Genomic DNA, 19,390 nt, shown 5'->3' with positions numbered 1-19,390 from the left:
TATGTTTATAACTTTAGGAGAAGGGTGGTAAGAGTTTGGGCCCAAACGGCCTGCAGGGCTAACTCCCAAGGTGGCAAACATTATCCCTGGAAGCCCAACTGCCTTTGAAAGGATGCCAAATGATGGACTTCTAGCAGGCACTGTGCGCCTGTCTCCCACCCTAGCAGGTTCACTGAGATGCTGGTGTTGCACATGTTGTTGGAAATATGGAAGATGAAGGCCTGAATATCTAGAAGGGTTGGATATTATACAGTATTTCCCTCCCAAGGCCAGCTATTTTCTGGTTGTCTCTCCAGAAGATTGTAGAGGCAACCTTGTGGGTCTGGATGGGGCTCAGGAAAAGAGCATGAAACAGGAAGGAAGGGGGCAGAGCACAACCTTTGAAAGAATGACATAGCACAAGGGTATAATGTAAACCAGTTAAAATCAGTTGGGTCCAAGATGACAAGCCAAATTCAAGTAAACCTTAATCCCCAATCTATAAGCCAATAGACACACCCAGAGGTGGCAGGACAGCTCCAAGGCACCGTCAAAAGATGGAGGAGTGGGTGGTTCCCCAATGGCTGGGAAGATCCTCTCGCTCATTAGCATATGAATTCACCCCGCTCGCAAAACCTAGCCAGGCCACATTCCTTGGCCTGTACCCTGTAGAGTGCGGCGCTTCTCTCTGAATCCTAACAAGTCTATCTCTTATTTATCGCTTTGACTTTCCATGAATTTTTGCAGTGAGACCTCAGAGCCTGAGCTTTATTAGCGACCCGAAGCCATTCTGGGTTTTGGTCGGGCTCAAGTCCCAGGAGAGGGCTGAAGGACAGGAGGAAAAAGCAGTGGGAAAAATGTGCCAAGGAATCCTCTTTATAGCCTGCCGGAAAATTCGCCAAATATCTGACCGGTGTTCAGTTTCATTGGTCTGATCCTTGGCACAGAAGAGAAAGGACAGAAGAACCCCCATCGGCTTGTGTAACAGCTACTGGGGCTCAGCAGATAGCGCCTGTGGGACATGCTGAGAAGTAGCCTCTCCAGAGTCCCTCAATTGTGCCTGCCTGTTTGCAGGAGGTTCAAGGAAACAAGAACCGAGAGATTTGTAAAGGAATTAAGATTTCATTAGGCATGTCCCTCCAGCCATAGGAGCGAGGACCTCTGCTGAGTTCATTTTTCGCTGTCCCGGTTTCCAGTACGGTGGGCCTTCCCCTGCGCTGGGCTCCGGTTCTACCACAGGAGCTTTGCTGAGTTGGGGTACTGCTGTGCTTGGCCTCTTCCGCGCGGAGCTTGTTTCAGCCAGGTTAAACCCGAGTCACGGCACCATAGATGTCACGCGAGTGTATGTTCCTCGGTTCTTTGTCTTGTCACAACAAAGATTTGGAGTGATGGACATTAAAGCCCCCTTGGTGTGTCACAGCTCTCAGGTCTTGGATAGACCATGTTAAAACTCTCAGGTCTCGAATGGACCGTTTATAGCTCTTAGACAAATCAGTGTTACAGCTCTATTTTGTGTAGAAGATAGCAGGAAAATCCATCTTCGAGGTGTGAGGGCACATTGATCCAATGACGTGAAGAGAAGAGCGCCCCAGTGCGCAGGGGGGTGGGGGGGGTGGGGTGTGTGTGGAGCTAGCGTTGGCTCCTCTTTTTATATGTTTATCTCTCCCTGGGCCTGTCCTATGTAAATTGGGCCAGCCAGGAGTGGTTTGTTTTACCTGAGGTCTTCGGACCTTCTTTTCTTCTATTTTCGCGGGCTTTTCCCTTCCTTGTCTTTTAGCCACCGCCATTTTGGACTCCTTTTCCCTATTCTACCTACCTAACACTACCATCCACATCCACCTTGGCTGAGCAATGCGTGCGCCACCAGGAAAGACTCTGAATTAGAATGATTGGTCAAAGACCACCTGGAAACTAATCACATCACCATAAAACCCGACATTGTGAGCCAGAGCAGTTCTCCTGGGTTCCCTTACCCTACTGCTCTCCACCCAGGTGTACTTTCTCAGTAAAATCTCTTGCTTTGTCAGCACATGTGTCTCCTCGGACAATTCATTTCTGAGTGTTGGACAAGAGCCCAGTTTCGGGCTCTTCAAGTGGTCCTCCTTCCTGCAACAAATGGCAACTCTGATGGGATTCTTCTTCACTGAGACTGATATCCTGACCACTCAGGGTACTCAGGGGCCAGCTTGCCTGCCAACGGACCAGACCCAGCGGCCGCAACTGGGACCCTTTTGTCCCTGGTCTCCTCCTGATGTGGACAACTGGCCGGAGTGCCCCGACCGGTAAGGAACAAGAGACTTTATTGACCTTTCTCCTCTTCCCTCTCTCTTTCCTCTCCTTTAACCCGTCCTATCCTTCCCTGTTTTTCTAGTCCCCCGGTCCTGGACACAGGAATCTAGTCGAAGGGCCCTTAGCCTGAGCTGAGGATTGGAGACTGATCACCTCCTCTTGGCAGAGAACTCAAACTCTGGTTCTGGTCTTGTCTGATTTCTGGTAGGGCTGAGTTCCAGTCCTCCCTTCTCTGGAGGCCCAGGGAAAAGTCCCATAACACCTGGGTATCTGTAGGTGGCAGGAGACCTCCTTAAGGCCACCCCTTTCACCACCACCCCTCCTCCTTCTTCTTCAACCTGGCTTCCTTTCCTCCCTTGAAATCTTTGATTTTAGTACTTGGATTCTTCTATTTAAGGGCTTCCCTGGTGGTCCAAAGGTTAAAGCATCTGCCTGCAATGTGGGAGACCTGGGTTCAATCCCTGGGTCGGGAAGATCCCCTGGAGAAGGAAATGGCAACCCACTCCAGTATTCTTGCCTGAAGAATCCCATGGACGAAGGAGCTTGGTGGTCACAAAGAGTTGGACACGACTGAGCGACTTAACTTTCACTAACACCACCAACTGCTGTAGTAAACAACGGAATGCTGCCTGCCGTGAAGCCATCAACCTCTGCAGGCACTCTGAGGGTGCACATTTAGGGAAACTAAGGATGGAGAAAAACAGTATGCTGGCCCTAGATACTTCAGATGCACGTCAAAGGAATGATTTAAGAGAGCTTAGATTCTTTCATCTTCCCATAGTAAAAAAGTTCTAAATTCATAAAGCTGTCTGTTCCTTTGTGATCAGCAGTAACCTTTCGATGTTCAACCACTGTTTTCTTTTTAGCAAACTTCTACATATCCTGTTCCTCCCATAACCCTTTGAAACAGTTCCTCAGAGCTTCGAGGCTGTCTCCTAGGTATAAGGCCACCAAATAAAACACAATTCTCAACTTTTAGGTTGTCATTCTTGACATTTTGGCTTTTTCAATGGACACTACGAGGGGCTGAGCCCCAGGCTATGGTCTAACGGTGAGGCTCCTGTCTCCCAGAGGATGGATGAAATTGCCCATAAACGCGCGGACTGTGACAGAGGGACAGGATCTAGGGAGAGCGGTGCGGGTGCGCTAGTTGGGGACATGGGCTCGGAACCCAGGGCTGCCTCCTTTGACAGTAAGATCGCGGGAAGATGCCTCGCCTTTTCAGTCTCAGTCCCCACCGTGGATTTAAGTGAATTAAAGGGAGCTGGTCGACATCACGCCTGCGCGGCTCACGGACCTCTCCCCACCCGCCCGGACACCGCCTTGTGGCCCGGAAACCGTTGTCCGCTCCGCCGCGAACCCCGGAAATAAACGGAGATTCCCCGGGCACATCACTTCCGCAATCCGAGGTGGGTGCCCGGCACCGGAGGCAGGAGTCACTGCTGGGGTCACTGGGGAGTGTAGTCTTTAAGGCGGAGGCGTTAACGAAGAAGTCACGGAAAGGAGAGACGGTTCACCCGGGGTCCTCTGTAAAAGAGGGGGCGGGGTGGAAATCTAGGTGCCACAGTGGCCATTCTCCCATGGGCATGCTACGCGCCTAGCATCCTGGGAGATGTAGTCCCGGCGCTGGTCCCGAGTTTTCTGGGTAGTGTAGTCCTGGCGTCCTGGCCCAGCTGATGGCTGTAGTGACCGCTTGTTCCTCGCAGATGAGTGCGGCGCCCGTGGGGCTCTGAGGTGAAGCCATGCCCTTCCCTGTGCGGAAAGGTAGGTCCTGAAAGTCTGGGCTGTTGGCTGCGCCTGAGGCTGGGGACTGTGCGGGTGCCGGGCAGAGGAGGCGGCGGTGGGACGCGCTGTCGCGGTTCAGGCCGTGCCCCCCCGGATGTCATATTTGGGATGTGAGCGCGCATCTCCGATGGACGTGGACAAAGGTCAGCCGCGATGCCCAGTGGTGGCGGATGCCGGACTCCAGCCACGTCCCGGGGCTTCTGTGGGTGAGGACACGTTAGGCCTTGGCCGAAAGAGCGATGATGATGGGAGGGGCGGGGGGTCGCTCTTACCCGCAGGTCCCTGGGAGACAAAGGGTTGAGTAAGTTGGCATGGGGGCCTGATGTTTCCTAGGTGCTGGGATGAGGGCCAGCCCGCCGCCAGGAGGAGTTTTGGTGGGTGGTTTGCCGTAGGCGGAGAGGGCAATGGCAACCCACTCCAGTGTTCTTGCCTGGAGAATCCCATGGACGGAGGAGCCTGGTAGGCTGCAGTCCATGGAGTCACTAGGAGTCGGACACGACAGAGCGACTTCACTTTCACTTTTCACTTCCATGCATTGGAGAAGGAAATGGCAACCAACTCCAGTGTTCTTGCCTGGAGAATCCCAGGGACAGGAGTAACCATGGTGGGCTGCTGTCTATGGGGTCACACAAGAGTCGGACACGACTGAAGCGACTTAGCAGCAGTTGCCGTGGGCAGCATGTGCTGGGGATCGGCTGGGTGTGGAACGGGCCACTCTGGTAGCGATCTTGGGTGTGTTTTTGGCCGGTTGCCCCAGGATTCAGGCCTTGGAGGAAGAGGTTGTTTGAGGCCCACTGGGCAAGAATCTCAGAGGTCCTGGAAACCCGCGTTGACCACAGCAGTCACGGATGTGCATGGCTCCAGTGTTTCCGGACTGCGGGATTTTGAATTCCATTTTAAAGTTTTATTAGGGAGAGATTTTAGACAGAAATAATAGAACTCTACAGACCCACATCCAGATGTAACCCTTGTCACCTGGAGAGCAATCTTGATTCATCTCAAAATGACACCTTACAACCCACAGAGGTTCACTGTCCCTGCCCTACTTGAAGAGCCTAGCCTCGGCTGCCAGCTTTCATCCAAACTCTGTGACTTTGTAACGGTGTCACCTTGGATAAGGGACTGACTTCACTGTGCTTCAGTTTTCTCATCTGTAAAATAAAAATTATAAATCGTACTCCATTGGGTTGTGAGGCTAGAATGAAGTAAGACGGTTCTGTGCTTGGAACCATTTCTGATGGGTACAGTCCCAAGGGCCCAGTGAGTACGAACTTTGCTTAGGAAGGTCAGAGGCAAGAGTGGGTCAGCTCAGGCCTGGTGTCGGCAGCATTACTGGGGCAGGCTGTGTTCTCAGAGAGCTGCCCGCAGCCTTTTCTTCTGTGACAGGTCCATTCCTGATGCCTTTAAGGAAGAGGAAAGTCTAAGGGCGTGAGTTTCCAGTGACTCTCCTGAACCTTTCTGCTCTTGTGTTGCCCAGAGAGGAAGCCTGGTGGGCGAGGAGAGGGCTCCTGACAGCCCGGACTCACATGGGGACTGCTCGCCTTCCGTGTGCTGAACCAAAGGTGGGTTTCCTTCGCTCAGCCTTGACATCTTGTGCCCAGCACGCCCCGCCTGGGGATCAGAGCCCAGCTGGTTTCCCCAGGGGACATGGTCTGTGGTCGGGGTGGCTGCTGTCCCAGGCACTCTTGTTCAGACCCTGTGTCCTCCTTGATGACTGCCCCCCCCACCCCCATCCCTTGGTTTGTTCAGGCCTGTGCACTCTCAGGCCTTGTCTGTTGTGAAGGCCTCAGCCTTCTGTTCTGGTTCCATCCAGCGAGGCCCTCACTGCCTCTGTCCCCATCCTGTCATCACACCTGCAGTTACCTCAGGAGGCAGCTCTAACATTAGAGCTTCCTGTAAAGTACCCACAGGGTGCTCACCATACTCAAGAGAATTAATAGTTGTTTCAGTCAGAGCAGCTCTGTTCAGAGGCAGGAGAGGAGGGGTGTGTGGCCGGGGAGGAATTCCGGGGGACAGTGTCCCTGTCTCTGGCCCTCCCCCCGTTTCTGCCCTTGCGGACCTCAGTGAACACCCACAGCTGGGCCTCTTTGTTCTTTCCAGGCTCACCTGCCCTGTTCTCTCAGCAGCACGTGTGCTGTGCCCTGGACTCCTCTCCTTCTGGTCTCCCTCCTGCTCCGCCCTCACTCTTGTCTCTTCACCTTCTTGTCCCTCTCCCCACCTGCCTCTTGAATTAGGCACCTGAGGTCCACATACTGAACGTGCCACTCAGCCTGCTAGAAAGAGACCTTCTTAATCATCTGCTTCTGTCCCAACTCCAAAGTCAGGATGCTTGGGTTCCAATCTCAGGTTACCATGTCTAGCTGTGTGGCCCTGAGCTTGTTATTTCACCTCCCTGAGCCTTCTTTTCCTCTTCTGCCAGATGGGAATCATCAGGATGATGTCCACCTCCCGGGGATGTTGGAGGAGATAACCCTAGCAATGCAGTTACAGTGCGGGGCACATAAAGGCTAAGTAATTGTTAGAATTACTTTTAATGCCTCCAACTTCTCCAGGTCTCCTCCTCAGTCTCCTCTCTGACTCCCAACCTGGTCAGACCCTGCTTTACAGCTGCCCAGAAGCATATTCCGTTGTCTGCTTGTGTTTCCCCGAGTTTCTCTGTCAACTGGTAATGAGCTGGGATGCTCTCGCCCTGCAGAGCACCCTGCACATCCCCGGCAGTGTTCTCTGGCTCCCTGTTGATGATGGGACCCTGGGGCTCAGGACTCCAGGGCTTAGGCTGTGTCATGACTGTCTGACCCTCCCACTGGACCAGGAGGTGGTTGTTAGAGGGTAGGGTGCCTCGTTTGCTCCTCTTGAGCCATTGATACAGTTCCTGTCACTGGGTTAGACTAAGCAGGTGAAGACACCAGCGTCATCTTTGCTAGGCCCCACACCCTCTCCACAAGGTATCGGGCCTCTGCTTCTGTTTGGTCCCTCTAGCAGGGGTGCTGACATTCTTAACCTGGTGCCTTGGGCCCTCCGAGAGTATACAGACTTAAGCCAGTGACTGGCACAGCATCACTTGTCACACATTTGTGAGTGAAAGCAGGGATGAGGTCAGCCTGAAGGAGCACCCAGTGTTTGATGAAATAATTTGAGCTGCAAAATAATGATAATATTCTAATATAACTCCTAGGATAAGCTATGAATCCACACTGAAGTAAATAAGAAGGGACAACTCTTGGATTTCCCTGGTGATACAGTTCATAAGAATCTGGTTGCCAGTCAAGGGGTCATGGGTTCAATCCCTGGTCTGGGGAGACTCCACATGCCTTGGAGCAACTGAGCCTGTGCTCCATGACCACTGAAGCCACCGCAGTGAGCAGCCTGTACACTGCCATGAAGAGTTGTCCCTGCTTGCCACAACTGGAGAAAGCCTGCGTGCAGCAATGAAGACCCAGCACAGCCAACAATAAATAGATTAATTTAAAAAAGAGAGAAGGGACAACTCTTGCTTACAGAATTCCAGCTAATGAATTTTGAAGGAAAGGAGGTAGAACATTGTCATTTGGTCAACACTGCAGTAATAATGGTTGAAGACAGGTCCCACAAAATGATGCTAAAATTATTTGGTAAAACGTTGAAGAGAAACAGGATATTTGTATAATCTCAAAGTATCTCTCCCAAGTTGTATATTAAATATAAAGGCAAAATGAGTGACTTGTAATGAAGAAACCCAGCAGACACTGCCTTAACCAAGTGATCAAGATCAAGGTTAACATCATCAGTAGTGAAACATACCAATATCATGACCTCCTATCAAGGGGTATGAAAAGGACACGTGACTTCTGAGACAATCTAGCCAAAAGTGAACTAGGGTCATTCTAATCATTTTCTTCTCAAATCTGATAAATCACACTTGAGGGCTGTTCTTCAAAAATGTCATTCATGAAAAAAGGAACGTCACAGATTGGAGGAGATTAAAGATATATGACAGCTAAATGCAGTGCAAGAACCTCAGTTGAATCCTGGACCAGAAGAAGGAGGACATTAGTAGAAAAAACCTGTTGAAATGTGGTTATGAGCTGTAGTTTAGATAACAGTAATAATAATCAATGTTAATCTGGTTTTGATCATTGTAGTATAGTTTTCTCAGATGTTAACGTTAGAGAAAATTGGATTAAGGTTACATGGGAATTGATATTTTTACAACTTTTAAGTCTAAAATTCAAAATGAAAAGTTCTATGGATTCATTATTATTACAGTGAATTGGATGTTGGATGAGTTCTGTTAAAGAATACTTCAGCATGTATAAATGCAATCCTGTTTTTTTCTCCTTGGTCCAGTTCATTAATACAGTATATTACAGTAATGAATTTCAACATATTCAACCAGTCTTACATTTCTGGGCACTTTGTCCTGGTGAAATTTTTTAAAAAATATTTGTTTATTTATTTATTTGGCTCCGCTAGGTCTTAGCTGTGGCATGTGGGGTCTAGTTCTCTGACCAAGGATTGAACCCAGGCCCCCTGCATTGGAAATGTGAAGTCTTAGCCACCTGACCACCCGGGAAGTCCCTGAAATATTTTCTTATTGCTTTGAATGATATTCTTTTTGCCATGCATTTAAAGTCATAAAATATATATAACATAAGACTTACCACCTTAACTGTTTTAAGTCTATAGTGCAGTATCGTTAAGTACATTCATATTGTTGTGCAACCATTCACACTCTCCATTTCCAGAACTTTTCAGAATGAAACTCTATCCGCATCAAACAATAACTGAGTTTCCCCTTCCTCCTAGCTCCTGTCAACCATCGTTCTACTTTGTCTATATGGATTACTCTAGGTACCTCATATAAGTGGAATTATATATTTGTCCTTTTGTATCTGGTTTGTTTCACTTAGCATAGTATCTTTAATGTTCATCCATGTTGTAGCATGTGTCAGAATTTCTTCTCTAAGACTTAATAATATTCCATCATATATATACATACACACACACACACACATGCACACACGTGCACACACACACGCACACACACACACACCACTCTTTGTTTATCCATTTGTCTGTTGACAGACACTTGGATCACGTCTACATTTTGGCTATTGTGAAGAATGCCGCTCACATGAGTGTACAAATATCTATTCAAGTCCCTGCTTCCAATTCTTTTGGGGAAATACCCAGTAGAGGAATTGGTAGATCATATGATAACATGTATTTTTAAATTTTTGAGGAACTGCTGTGCTGTTCTCCATAGTGCTTGCAGCATTGTACGTTCCCACCTGCAGTGCACATGAGTTGAATGATGATTTTGAAAAGTCTCATGGAAGTCTGGTATATTTTTTGTCTAGAGCCACTTAGGAGTTTTCTTGTTATTCTTCAGAGCCTGATAGTTTTTCCAGTAGACAGATACCTTGAAGTTGTTGGCTGTGTGTCAGCTTCTCCCTGGCACTTTGTAGGCCCTTCATATTTTGATTCAGGTCATCTTTTATTCCCAATTTTTACTGTGGTACAGTTGATTTACAATATTGTGTTAATTTCAGGTGTACAGAAAAGTAATTCAGTTATACATATACATATGTTCATTCTTTTTCAGATTCTTTTCTCATATAGGTTATTACAGAGCATTGAGTAGGGTTCGCTGTCCTATATAGTAGGGTCTAGTTGGTTACCTGTCTATATACTTTATATATTATATATTATAGTGTGTGTATGTTAATCCCAAATCCTAATTTATTCTTAATTTATTCCTCCCCCCACCACACACACACATTTCCCCTTTGGTAACCGTACGTTTTGTTTTTTAAGTGTGTTAGCCTGTTTCTGTTTTATAAATAAGTTCATTTCTATCATTTTAAAACCTTAGGTTCCAGGTATGAGTGATATATTTGTTTGTTTGACTTAACTTAGTATGATAATCTCTAGGTCCATCCATGTTGCTGAAAATGACATTATTTCATTCTTTTTATGGCTGACTAATAGTCCATTGTACAAAGATGTACTACATTTGAAAACGATTTACTCACAGCTGTGCTGGGTCTTCACTGCTGCTTGGCTGTTCTCTGGTTGCGGCAGGTGGGGGTGCTCTCCAGGGGTGGTGCACGGGCTTCTCACTGAGGTGGCTTCTCTTGTGGCAGAGCACGGGCTGTAGAGCACATGTTCAGTAGTTGTGGCACACGGGTTTAGTCGCTCCAAGGCATGTGGGATCTTCCCAGATCAGGGATCGAACTCGTGTCTCCTGTAGTCACAGGATTCCTTACCACTGGAACTCGTGTGAATACGGGTGGATTCCTTACCACTGAGCCGCCAGGGAAGGCCTGTACCACATCTTCTTTATCCATTCCTCTGCTGCTGGGACATTTAGGTTGCTTCCATGTCTTGCCTGTAATAAATGGTGCTACAGTGAACACTGGGTGTATCTTTTCGAATTATGATTTTCTCTGGATATGTGCCCAGGAGTGGGACTGCTGGATCATATGGTAGTTCTATTTTTAGTTTTTTTAAAGAACCTCCATACTGTTCTCCAGAGGGTCTGTTACCAATTTTACATTCCCATCAACAGTGTGGGAGGGGTCCGTTTTCTCTACATCCTCTCCCGTATTTATTGTTTGTGGACTTTTTGAGGATGGCCATTCTGACTGGTGTGAGTTGTACTTTTGATTTGCATTTCTCTAACAAAAAGGTCTGTCTAGTCAAGGCTATGGTTTTTCCAGTGGTCATGTATGGATGTGAGAGTGGGACTGTGAAGAAAGCTGAGCACCAAAGAATTGATGTGTTTGAACTGTGGTGCTGGAGAAGACTCTTGAGAGTCCCTTGGACTGCAAGGAGATCCAACCAGTCCATCCTAAAGGAGATCAGTCCTGGGTGTTCATTGGAAGGACTGATGCTGAGGCTGAAACTCCAATACTTTGGCCACCTCATGCGAAGAGTTGACTCATTGGAAAAGACCCTGATGCTGGGAGGGATTAGGGGCAGGAGGAGAAGGAGATGACAGGATGAGATGGCTGGATGGCATCACCGACTCGATGGACATGAGTTTGGTGAACTCCAGGAGTTGGTGGAGACAGGGAGGCCTGGCGTGCTGCGATTCATGGGATCGCAGAGTCGGACATGACTGAGCGACTGAACTGAACGGAACAATTAGCGATGTTGAGCCTCTCTTCTCTCTTGGCCATCTGTACGTCTTCTTTGGAGTATATGGCTGAAACTTGAAGACATTACGCTGAATGAAATAAGCCAGACACAGAAGGACAGACACCATATGATTTCACATATTTGTGATACCTAGAATAGCCAAATGCATGGAGACAGAAAGTAAAGTGATGGTTGGTTACCAGGGTTTGTGAGAAAGGGCATTATGGTTAATGGTCACAGAGTTTCAACGTGAGATGATGAACCAGTTCTGGAGATGGATAGTGGTGATGCTGCTGCTGCTAAGTCGCTTCAGTCGAGTTCGACTCTGTGCGACCCCATAGACAGCAGCCCACTAGGCTCCTCTGTCCCTGGGATTCTCTAGGCAAGAACACTGGAGTGGGTTGCCGTTTCCTTCTCCAATGCATGAAAGTGAAAAGTGAAAGTGAAGTCGCTCAGTCGTGTCCAACTCTTGGCGACCCCATGGACTGTAGACTACCAGGCTCCTCCGCAGGTGGGATTTTCCAGGCAAGAGTACTGGAGTAGAGTGCCGTTGCCTTCTCCAATAGTGGTGATGGTTGCACCACATTAAGTGCGAGCATGCTTAATGTATGGAAATGTACACTTCAAATGGTAAAAATAGTACAATGCTTATGTATATTTTACAATCATTTAAAACCCACAAGCCGCTCCTACGCTCGACCTGTTCTGTAGTTCTCCCACTTTGTGCCTTTTATCCCTCCCAAATGGTCCTCCGTCCCAGGATTCAGGCTTCCTCTCCTCCTTGGCTCAGGTGTCCTCTTCTCTGCTCCCCATACACCTCATCGGAAACACCTGGCACATTTCTCTTCCCTAGACTCCTGTGCTTTGTTCAAGACCAAGTTCCTGGGCCTCTTGTGAAAACCTCTCCTGATGTCCCTATTCCAGGGTGCTTTCCACTTTGAAACAGTGTTGCGATAAAGGCAGTGAAGTTGGGCAGGGTGTGAGAATGGCATGTGAGATGAATCCGTGGACTGAACGGCAGGGATGTCCACCCTGGGCACCACAGTGTGGGACAGGACGTTTAGTGGACTGTTACCCACAGTTGAAAAAGTGGAGATGCTAGCTGATGGCTGGGATGGGCTCCAAACCGGGGCAGTAGGGTTCAAATTCGTGTTCTTCACCATCCCTGCTGGTGCCTCTCAGGGAAGGAGGGCCGGAGGGGCTGTGGGATTGGGGGAAGGACTGAGCTGTGTTGGGTCTTTGCCATAACTGAATTGTGTGAACCTCAGTCATTCGGGTGCGTCAACACTAATACCATGGTTCAGACGATTATTTTAAATTCTTTAAACTCAAAAGTCTGGCGCTTTCCCTCAAGATAGAGTTAAAGTTCCTGAAAGTTACAGGCTCCTGTTTTTGTATGGATTCTCCAAATCAGCCCACCTAGGACCTTGAATGTGCTGACAAGTGCCACTGCGAGATGGGGAGTGGGCTTTAAAGATCTTGGAATACAGAGCACCAGGGTCAAAGGCAGGATCTAGATTTCTCACCTGCCTCCCCCGGGCAGTCTCCCCCTTGCCCCTTACCCTGACGCCTGGGCAGGGCTGGCTCCCGGGTGAACAGGGCTGTTTTGTGTTATAGGCACACATGGCGTTCAGAGACGTGGCTGTGGATTTCACCCAGGATGAGTGGGTGCTGCTGAGCCCTGCTCAGAGGTCCCTGTACCGGGAGGTGATGCTGGAGAACTACAGCAACCTGGTCTCACTGGGTAAGCCTGCATCTCTCAGGACCCGGGTCCTGGCTGCTGGCAACTTGGAGCAGCCCTCTTGGTTTCTGGCCTTACCTTTGGGTTGGACTCCAAAGCAGAGACACTCTGTAAACGTGTACAGGTGTGTATATTATGTGTGTGATACTCCGCATTTCTAGCCTTTTCCGCAGGCTCTCTGGTAAGCATGGCATCTCTTCCTAGTCAGTATCTTCTTGTAAACGAGGGAGGTGTTCTCTCACAGCATGAAGTCGGGTCAGTGAACTCCCATCCTGGCTTTCCTTCCCTGGCGGGGAGCTCACCACTCTCAGATCTTCCCCACCACCTTTAGAAATCCTCGCCCCTGGTGTGGCCCTGAGTGCAGGATAACCTGCGACCATCTTGTTCTCTTTTCCGCTGAGCAGGCATTCCGTTTTCTAAACCAAAACTCATCACCCAGCTGGAGCAAGGGAAGGAGACCTGGAGAGAAGAGAGGAAATGCTCGCCCGTCAGCTGCCTGGGTGAGTGGGGACACTGGGTGGTTCAGAGGGCTGGGGGTGGGGAGGTCTTTCTGCTGGCCCCCTGGCCGCTCACCGTGTGCACTGCCCTGCTGGCCTCCTTCCAGACCTGCAGCCGCACTCGAGCTTCCTGGTGTCTTGTCTCCCTGCATTGGGTTTGCCATCTCTGCCTCACTTAGTTCTCTCCCACATACATAGTCTGGTGGCTCTTATTACTATATTTTTCAAAGGATATTTTCCCTGGATTAGAATGTTAGATTGGCTTATTTTTTCACCACTTTAAAGATACTGTTCCCCTGTTCACCTCCCATTCTTTCTGATAAGAAATCAGCTGTCATTTCCACAGTTATTTCTTTTTTTTTTTGGTTACTTTTTAAGTCTCTGGCTACTTTCAGAGTTTTCTGTATGTTTGGTGTTCCGCTGTTTGACTGTGATGTCACTGAGGAAGTGAGCTGCTTCTCTTTGTAGTTTTCCTGTCATAGCGTGTGCTCAGATTTTTCTATAAATTTATGGTTAGAGCCACATTGGGGAGATTTTTGGACATTATTCTTTTGTTCCCTTCTGTTTCCTTCTTTTTGGAATGATAGTTACATGTGTATTAGTCCTTTTTACATTGTCCCACAGTTTACTGAGCCTGTCTGTACTTTTTTTTTTTATAACTTTCCATTTTTGTGATGATGCTTCCGAATTGTTCATTAATGAAGAGCAGATTTTCCTTTACCTTCTTTAACAGAAAAGCAGGTTACATAGTTGGGTTTGTGTGAAAGACTGTATCAACATGTATATGTGAACAGAGACAGCTGCATTATTATTGACCATGATCAGTGGTTAGCTTGGTGGGTAGAGAATGGAAAGAGTAGAGTTTCTGGGAAGTTTTTTGACTTGGCATTCTTTTTAAATGATAGAGGAATAGATAACTGTAGGGAATTGTGTGTTTTCTAGCTTTTAAAATACTGTTGACAATTTCATAATAAAAAGAAGTATATGTTTTCTTTTTCTGTAAGAGATTTTCCATCTCTCAGTTTTATCAAATTTGAAAGCTTAGTTAATTTTGTCTTAAAATCAAGGGAAATAGCATATATAATAGAAATCATTATATTTTTCAAGTTGTTTATATCCTTGTTTTTGGTCTGCTAAGAGTCATAGCAGATTACTTAGTAGATTACTCACCAATGTCATTGTAATTTATATGAAATCTCCCATTTATTTCTAAGTTTTTGCTGTATATTTCACTTCAGTGTACTGTTAGGCATGTAAAGGTTCATGACAATTTTATCTCATTCATTAATGAAGTTTTTAACGTTAAAATTCTTTTGTTCCACATTATATTCCTTAAACTTTCATTTTTTTCTAAAAAATCTTTTTTAAATTTTATATTGAAGTATAGCTGATTAACAATGTTGTGATAGTTTCAGGTGAACAGCGAAGGGACCCAGCCATACATATACATGTATCCATTCTCCCCCAAACTCCCCTTCCATCCAGGCTGTCACATAACATGAGCAGTGTTCCCTGTGCTGTAGAGTAGGTCCTTGTCAGTCATCCATTTAAAATATAGTCATGTGTTACATATCAACCCTATTATTTCTTATTAGTCTTAGCACCTGCTTTGTTGTGGCCCTTTGTTTTCTAGAGAGTTTTGGTATGGTATTTAATGTGATTTGGGGTGTCATGTAGCTGCTATTGCATTTTCTTCCAAACCGACTTATCTTTGAATAGGGACTTTGGCCCTTTCACCTTTACTGGAACAGCTGATGGATCTCATGGGACTTACTTAGGGGCAGACTGTAGGGCAGGTACAGAGGCACTTAGGGAAGAGCTCAAGGTAGAAGAAGAAGCATCTCTCTGAGCTCAGGCTGCTGAAACACAGCACCAGAATTCATGGCAGAAGCAAAAGGTTTTACTGTGTTTCTGGAGGCTCGCAGTTCTTGGTTGGTCAAGGTGTTGGCAGTTTACACAGGAGGTCTCCCTCCTGGACTTTGAATGGTCACCTCCTCACTCTGTCCTCACCCGGCCTTTCTGAGGCTGCACATCCTGGCTTTCCTCCTACAGGGAGATCACCAGACATATCAATTAGAGCCTTATGACTTCGTTTAACCTTAATCACTTCTTTAAAGGCCCTGTCTCAGAATACAGCAGCATTCTATACTGATGGAATAATTCTAGAATGTAGATGTCTACACAGTCGGTTTTCAAAAGTTCAGTGCATCAATGAAGGCAAGTGTTCAGGCAGATGCAGTGAGGTCTGGACCTGGTTCCTCAGACTATGTGATCCTGCATTCCCACCAGCTGAATAGAACCAGCGGTGCTGAAGCAAGGTGTTCAGTGTTGACATCTCCTTATGAGAGGTACTATAAGAAAACTTTTATATTGATTCCTGGTGCCATTTTTATTTAGGTTAATTATGGAAATTAACAAGACTCAAACTGATCCGTGGCACCAGTCATTGGGGGGCCTAGACCGTATGTGTGTTGTCTACTGCTGAAAGCCTCCTGAAAGTGAAAGTGAAAGAAAGTGTTAGTCACTCGGTTGTGTCCAACTCTTTTGCGACCCCATGGACTATAGTCTGCTGGGTTCCTCTGTCCATGGAAATTCGCCAGACAAGAATGCTAGAGTGTGTTGCCATTTCTTCCTCCAGGGGCACTTCCCGACCCAGGGGTCAAACCTGTGTATCCTGCATTGGCAGGCAGATTCTTCACTGTCTGAGCCACCAGGAAGCCCTGCCTTGTGGGAGTTCTGGTTCAGAGTAGTCCTCTAATAAGTATTTGTCAGAGAGTCGAGACCCTCCAGGTTCAGGGGTCTCACATGTGATATCTTTAGCCACTCCGCTGTATTGCCTCCTACACCAGGGTCTTCCAAGCTCAGGGACAGCTCTTTTCTTCCACCCCATCCTCCCAGGGAGACAGGGAAAGACAGACATGTTTCCATGTGGGTCCTCTGGTTAGAGCTCTCTTGGTCACAGACAATCCCTTTGGACCCTGTCTGTATCACTGGGTGGCTGTGTGTTAGGAGGTCGTTGTAGTAGGTCCCCTGCAGGAGCTCTTGCTGGGTGGCCCTGAAGATGTAAGCATTTTGAAGAACAAGGAATGGAGTCTTAACCATCAGATGAGGCAGAACTGCTTTGGCGGCTCCACGTCTCGGTTCTGACTCAGACTCTTCTCTCCGCCACAGAACCAAAGCCAGAACTCCACCTCTGTCCTTCCTGCCCTCCGGATCTCTGCAGTCAGAAATTCCACATGCAGCAGGTGCTGTGTAGTCCCCCTCCCTGGCTCTTGACGTGCCTGTATGCCGAAGATCCCGTCCAGCCAGGAGCCCTGTGCCTGGAGGACCAGCAGCAGCAGGCCGCTGGTGGTAGCGCCTGGATCGAGGAAGTGGAAGGGCAGGAGAGGGAAGGTGCCCTGCCTTTGTTTGGAAAGACAGAGAAAAGTACTGTAGAAGTATTCCCCAGGCCACCCCAGAGGCAGCCAGTCTTCTCTGGGGGTGGGGTCCCAGGTATGGAGATGGAGGCCGGCCCCGCACAAATGGGGACCCCTGAGGAAACAGACAGGCGGTTGAAGAGGATCGAAGTCCCGGGGATTGGGACTGTCAACTGTGGAGAGTGTGGCCTGGGTTTCAGCAAGATGAGGAACCTGCTCAGTCACCAGAGGATCCACTCCGGGGAGAAGCCCTATGTGTGTGGGGTGTGTGGGAAGGGCTTCAGTCTAAAGAGAAGCCTGGACGGACACCAGAATGCGCACTCGGGGGAGAAGCCCCTCGTGTGCGGGGAGTGTGGGCGGGGCTTTAAACAGAGGTCAAAGCTCATCATACACGAGAGGAGACACTCGGGCGAGAAGCCGTACATGTGTGGTGAGTGCGGGCGAGGCTTCAGCGATAAGTCGAACCTCATCGTCCACCAGAGGACACACACTGGGGAAAAGCCCTACGTGTGCCAGGAGTGCGGGAAAGGATTCAGCCAGAAGTCAGCCGTCGTCAGGCACCGGAGGACACACCTGGAGGAGAAGACCATCGTGTGCGGCAACTGCGGGCTGGGCTTCAGCGACAGGTCAGACCTCATCTCGCACCAGAGGATACACTCAGGGGAGAAGCCCTATGCCTGCAAAGAGTGTGGGTGGTGCTTCCGGCAGAGGTCCACACTCGTCAACCACCAGAGGACACACTTGAAGGAGAAGCCTTACGTGTGTGGCGTGTGCGGACACAGATTCAGCCAGAATTCAACCCTCATCTCGCACAGGCGCACACATACCGGGGAGAAGCCTTACGTGTGTGGGGTATGTGGGCGGGGCTTCAGTCTCAAGTCCCATCTCAACAGGCACCAGAACATGCACTCCGGGCACAAGCCCATCGTGTGCAAGGACTGCGGGCGTGTCTTCAGCCAGCAGTCCAACCTGATCCGACACCAGAGAACGCACTCGGGGGAGAAGCCCCTGGTGTGCGCGGAGTGCGGGCGAGGGTTTAGCCAGAAGTCCAACCTCGTGGAACACCAGAGGACGCACTCCGGGGAGAAGCCGTACGTGTGCAGGGAGTGTGGGCGGGGCTTCCGCCACCAGTCAGGCCTCATCCGGCACTGCAGCACACACACAAGGGAGCAGCCGTTCAACTGCCGGTGGTGCGGGCGAGGCTTCGGCAACAAGTCCGCCCTGCTCATGCACAAGTGGTCACACTTGGAAGAGAACTCCTATCTGTGCACAGAGTGCGGCCAAGGCTTTCCCCACAAGAAACAACTCATCCTCCACCAGATGACACACCAGGGGAGGACGCCAAACGTGTGCAAGGCGTGCGGGCAAGGCTTCATCCAGAAGAGTCACCTCAACAGACACAGGAGGAATGTGTGCCCACCACAGACCACAGTTTCAGTCTGACCCCGAGGCCCCGCCGGAGCATCCTCCTGACCCCCTCACCTGCTCCAGGGGCACAGAGTAAATCAAAACATTTTACACTCTTCTTGAAACACATTCCCTAAGCGGTCAAAAAGACATTTGAACTCAGTTTACTTCCTCTACCCCAAGTCGTTGTGTTTGGGGCCTTTTGTTCTAATAAAACTCTGCTGCTTTACAAATCTGTGGCCTCAACTGTGTCTCTCATTCACCCACCTATAAAGGTACGGAATCGGGAGGTACAGAAATCTTGAGCTTCTGAGGCCATGGTTCCACAGTAATTCAGTCCTTTGGATGACATAACTGAGTCCGTCTGTGATTCTTGGACAGTCTGGTCCTTTGTAGAGGGAGAGGATCCCGGAACTGTGTTCAGGGGATTTGGGCGAAGGAGAGGGTCTTCCAGGAAACCCAACCTCCCCTAAGCTGCTCACTCTCACCTGCAGCCCCTGCCCCACTCTACCCCAGCTCCTGTGGCAGCCCGCTACTGGCTTGCCTCCTCCTCGCTCTCAGATGTCTCTCCACTTCTGCCTTTGCTAAATCAAATCAGCGGTTAGGACCACTGCTACTGCTTAGAGTTAGGGTAAACACACCAGGAATAATTGTGAGTCAGCTGGTTAACCTAGAAGAAATGAACAAACATCTAAACACTTAAATCATGTATAAGTAGGAAATCTGAACAGACCAACACGAAGAAGGAGACAGTTAGGAATCAAAAACCTTCCAAAAAAGCCTGAAAGCAGATGGCCTTATCAGCGACTTCTAGCATTTAAAGGATTAACACCCATTCTCAAAATCTTACCAAAAAGGACTCTTCCTAAATCATTCTGTGAGACCAATATTACCCTACTAGCAAAACCTGACAAAGACAACACAAGAAAACTACAGAACCTAACCCCTATGGATATAGAGGGAGAAACCCTCGACACAGTATTAGCAACCAAATCCAGCAGCATATGAAAAGGATTTTCACACTGTGACTGAGTGGTTTCCTGGCTCAACATAGCAAAATAGCAAAAAAAAAAAAAAATCAATACATCATGTTAATAGAATAAAAGGGGGGAAAAAAGCAAACACATTCCATTTATATGAAATACCCAGGATAA

General features: G+C 48.4%; 1 protein-coding gene and 2 long non-coding RNA genes across 6 annotated transcripts; all 3 read left to right on the top strand.

The window, feature by feature from the left end:
- Positions 1–3,866: 3,866 nt before the first annotated feature.
- Positions 3,867–18,471, top strand: ZNF133 (zinc finger protein 133). 4 transcript variants are annotated; one of them, XM_040247985.1, is made up of 5 exons: positions 3,867–4,032; positions 5,440–5,615; positions 12,793–12,919; positions 13,321–13,416; positions 16,585–18,471. In XM_040247985.1, the coding sequence occupies exons 2-5, from the start codon at positions 5,580–5,582 to the stop codon at positions 18,270–18,272; spliced, it is 1,947 nt and encodes a 648-aa protein (XP_040103919.1). In that variant the 5' UTR covers positions 3,867–4,032; positions 5,440–5,579; the 3' UTR covers positions 18,273–18,471. The 4 variants fall into 4 exon arrangements, with proteins under 4 accessions (XP_040103919.1, XP_040103918.1, XP_040103917.1 ...); XM_040247984.1 differs by having other exon boundaries at positions 3,867–4,259; XM_040247983.1 differs by having other exon boundaries at positions 3,867–4,269.
- On the top strand, positions 5,990–9,605 carry LOC120868980. Its single transcript, XR_005722369.1, has 3 exons — positions 5,990–6,001; positions 8,046–8,052; positions 9,447–9,605. It is a non-coding gene; the product is annotated as an uncharacterized LOC120868980 (long non-coding RNA).
- Positions 11,168–11,837, top strand: LOC120868979. Its single transcript, XR_005722368.1, has 2 exons — positions 11,168–11,456; positions 11,742–11,837. It is a non-coding gene; the product is annotated as an uncharacterized LOC120868979 (long non-coding RNA).
- Positions 18,472–19,390: the final 919 nt, after the last annotated feature.

The sequence above is a fragment of the Oryx dammah genome, unplaced genomic scaffold, assembly GCF_014754425.2.
Source record: "Oryx dammah isolate SB20612 unplaced genomic scaffold, SCBI_Odam_1.1 HiC_scaffold_10, whole genome shotgun sequence".
Classification (NCBI taxonomy): domain Eukaryota; kingdom Metazoa; phylum Chordata; class Mammalia; order Artiodactyla; family Bovidae; genus Oryx; species Oryx dammah.
This window is presented reverse-complemented; position numbering and strand designations above follow the sequence as displayed.

Excerpts from the sequence above, each read along its gene's own strand:
- ZNF133 (XM_040247985.1), top strand. The coding sequence starts at position 5,580 with ATGGGGACTGCTCGCCTTCCGTGTGCTGAACCAAAG. Across the intron at positions 5,616-12,792 it reads TTCCGTGTGCTGAACCAAAG|GCACACATGGCGTTCAGAGA; the intron begins GTGGGTTTCCTT and ends TTTGTGTTATAG. Across the intron at positions 13,417-16,584 it reads CTCGCCCGTCAGCTGCCTGG|AACCAAAGCCAGAACTCCAC; the intron begins GTGAGTGGGGAC and ends TCTCCGCCACAG.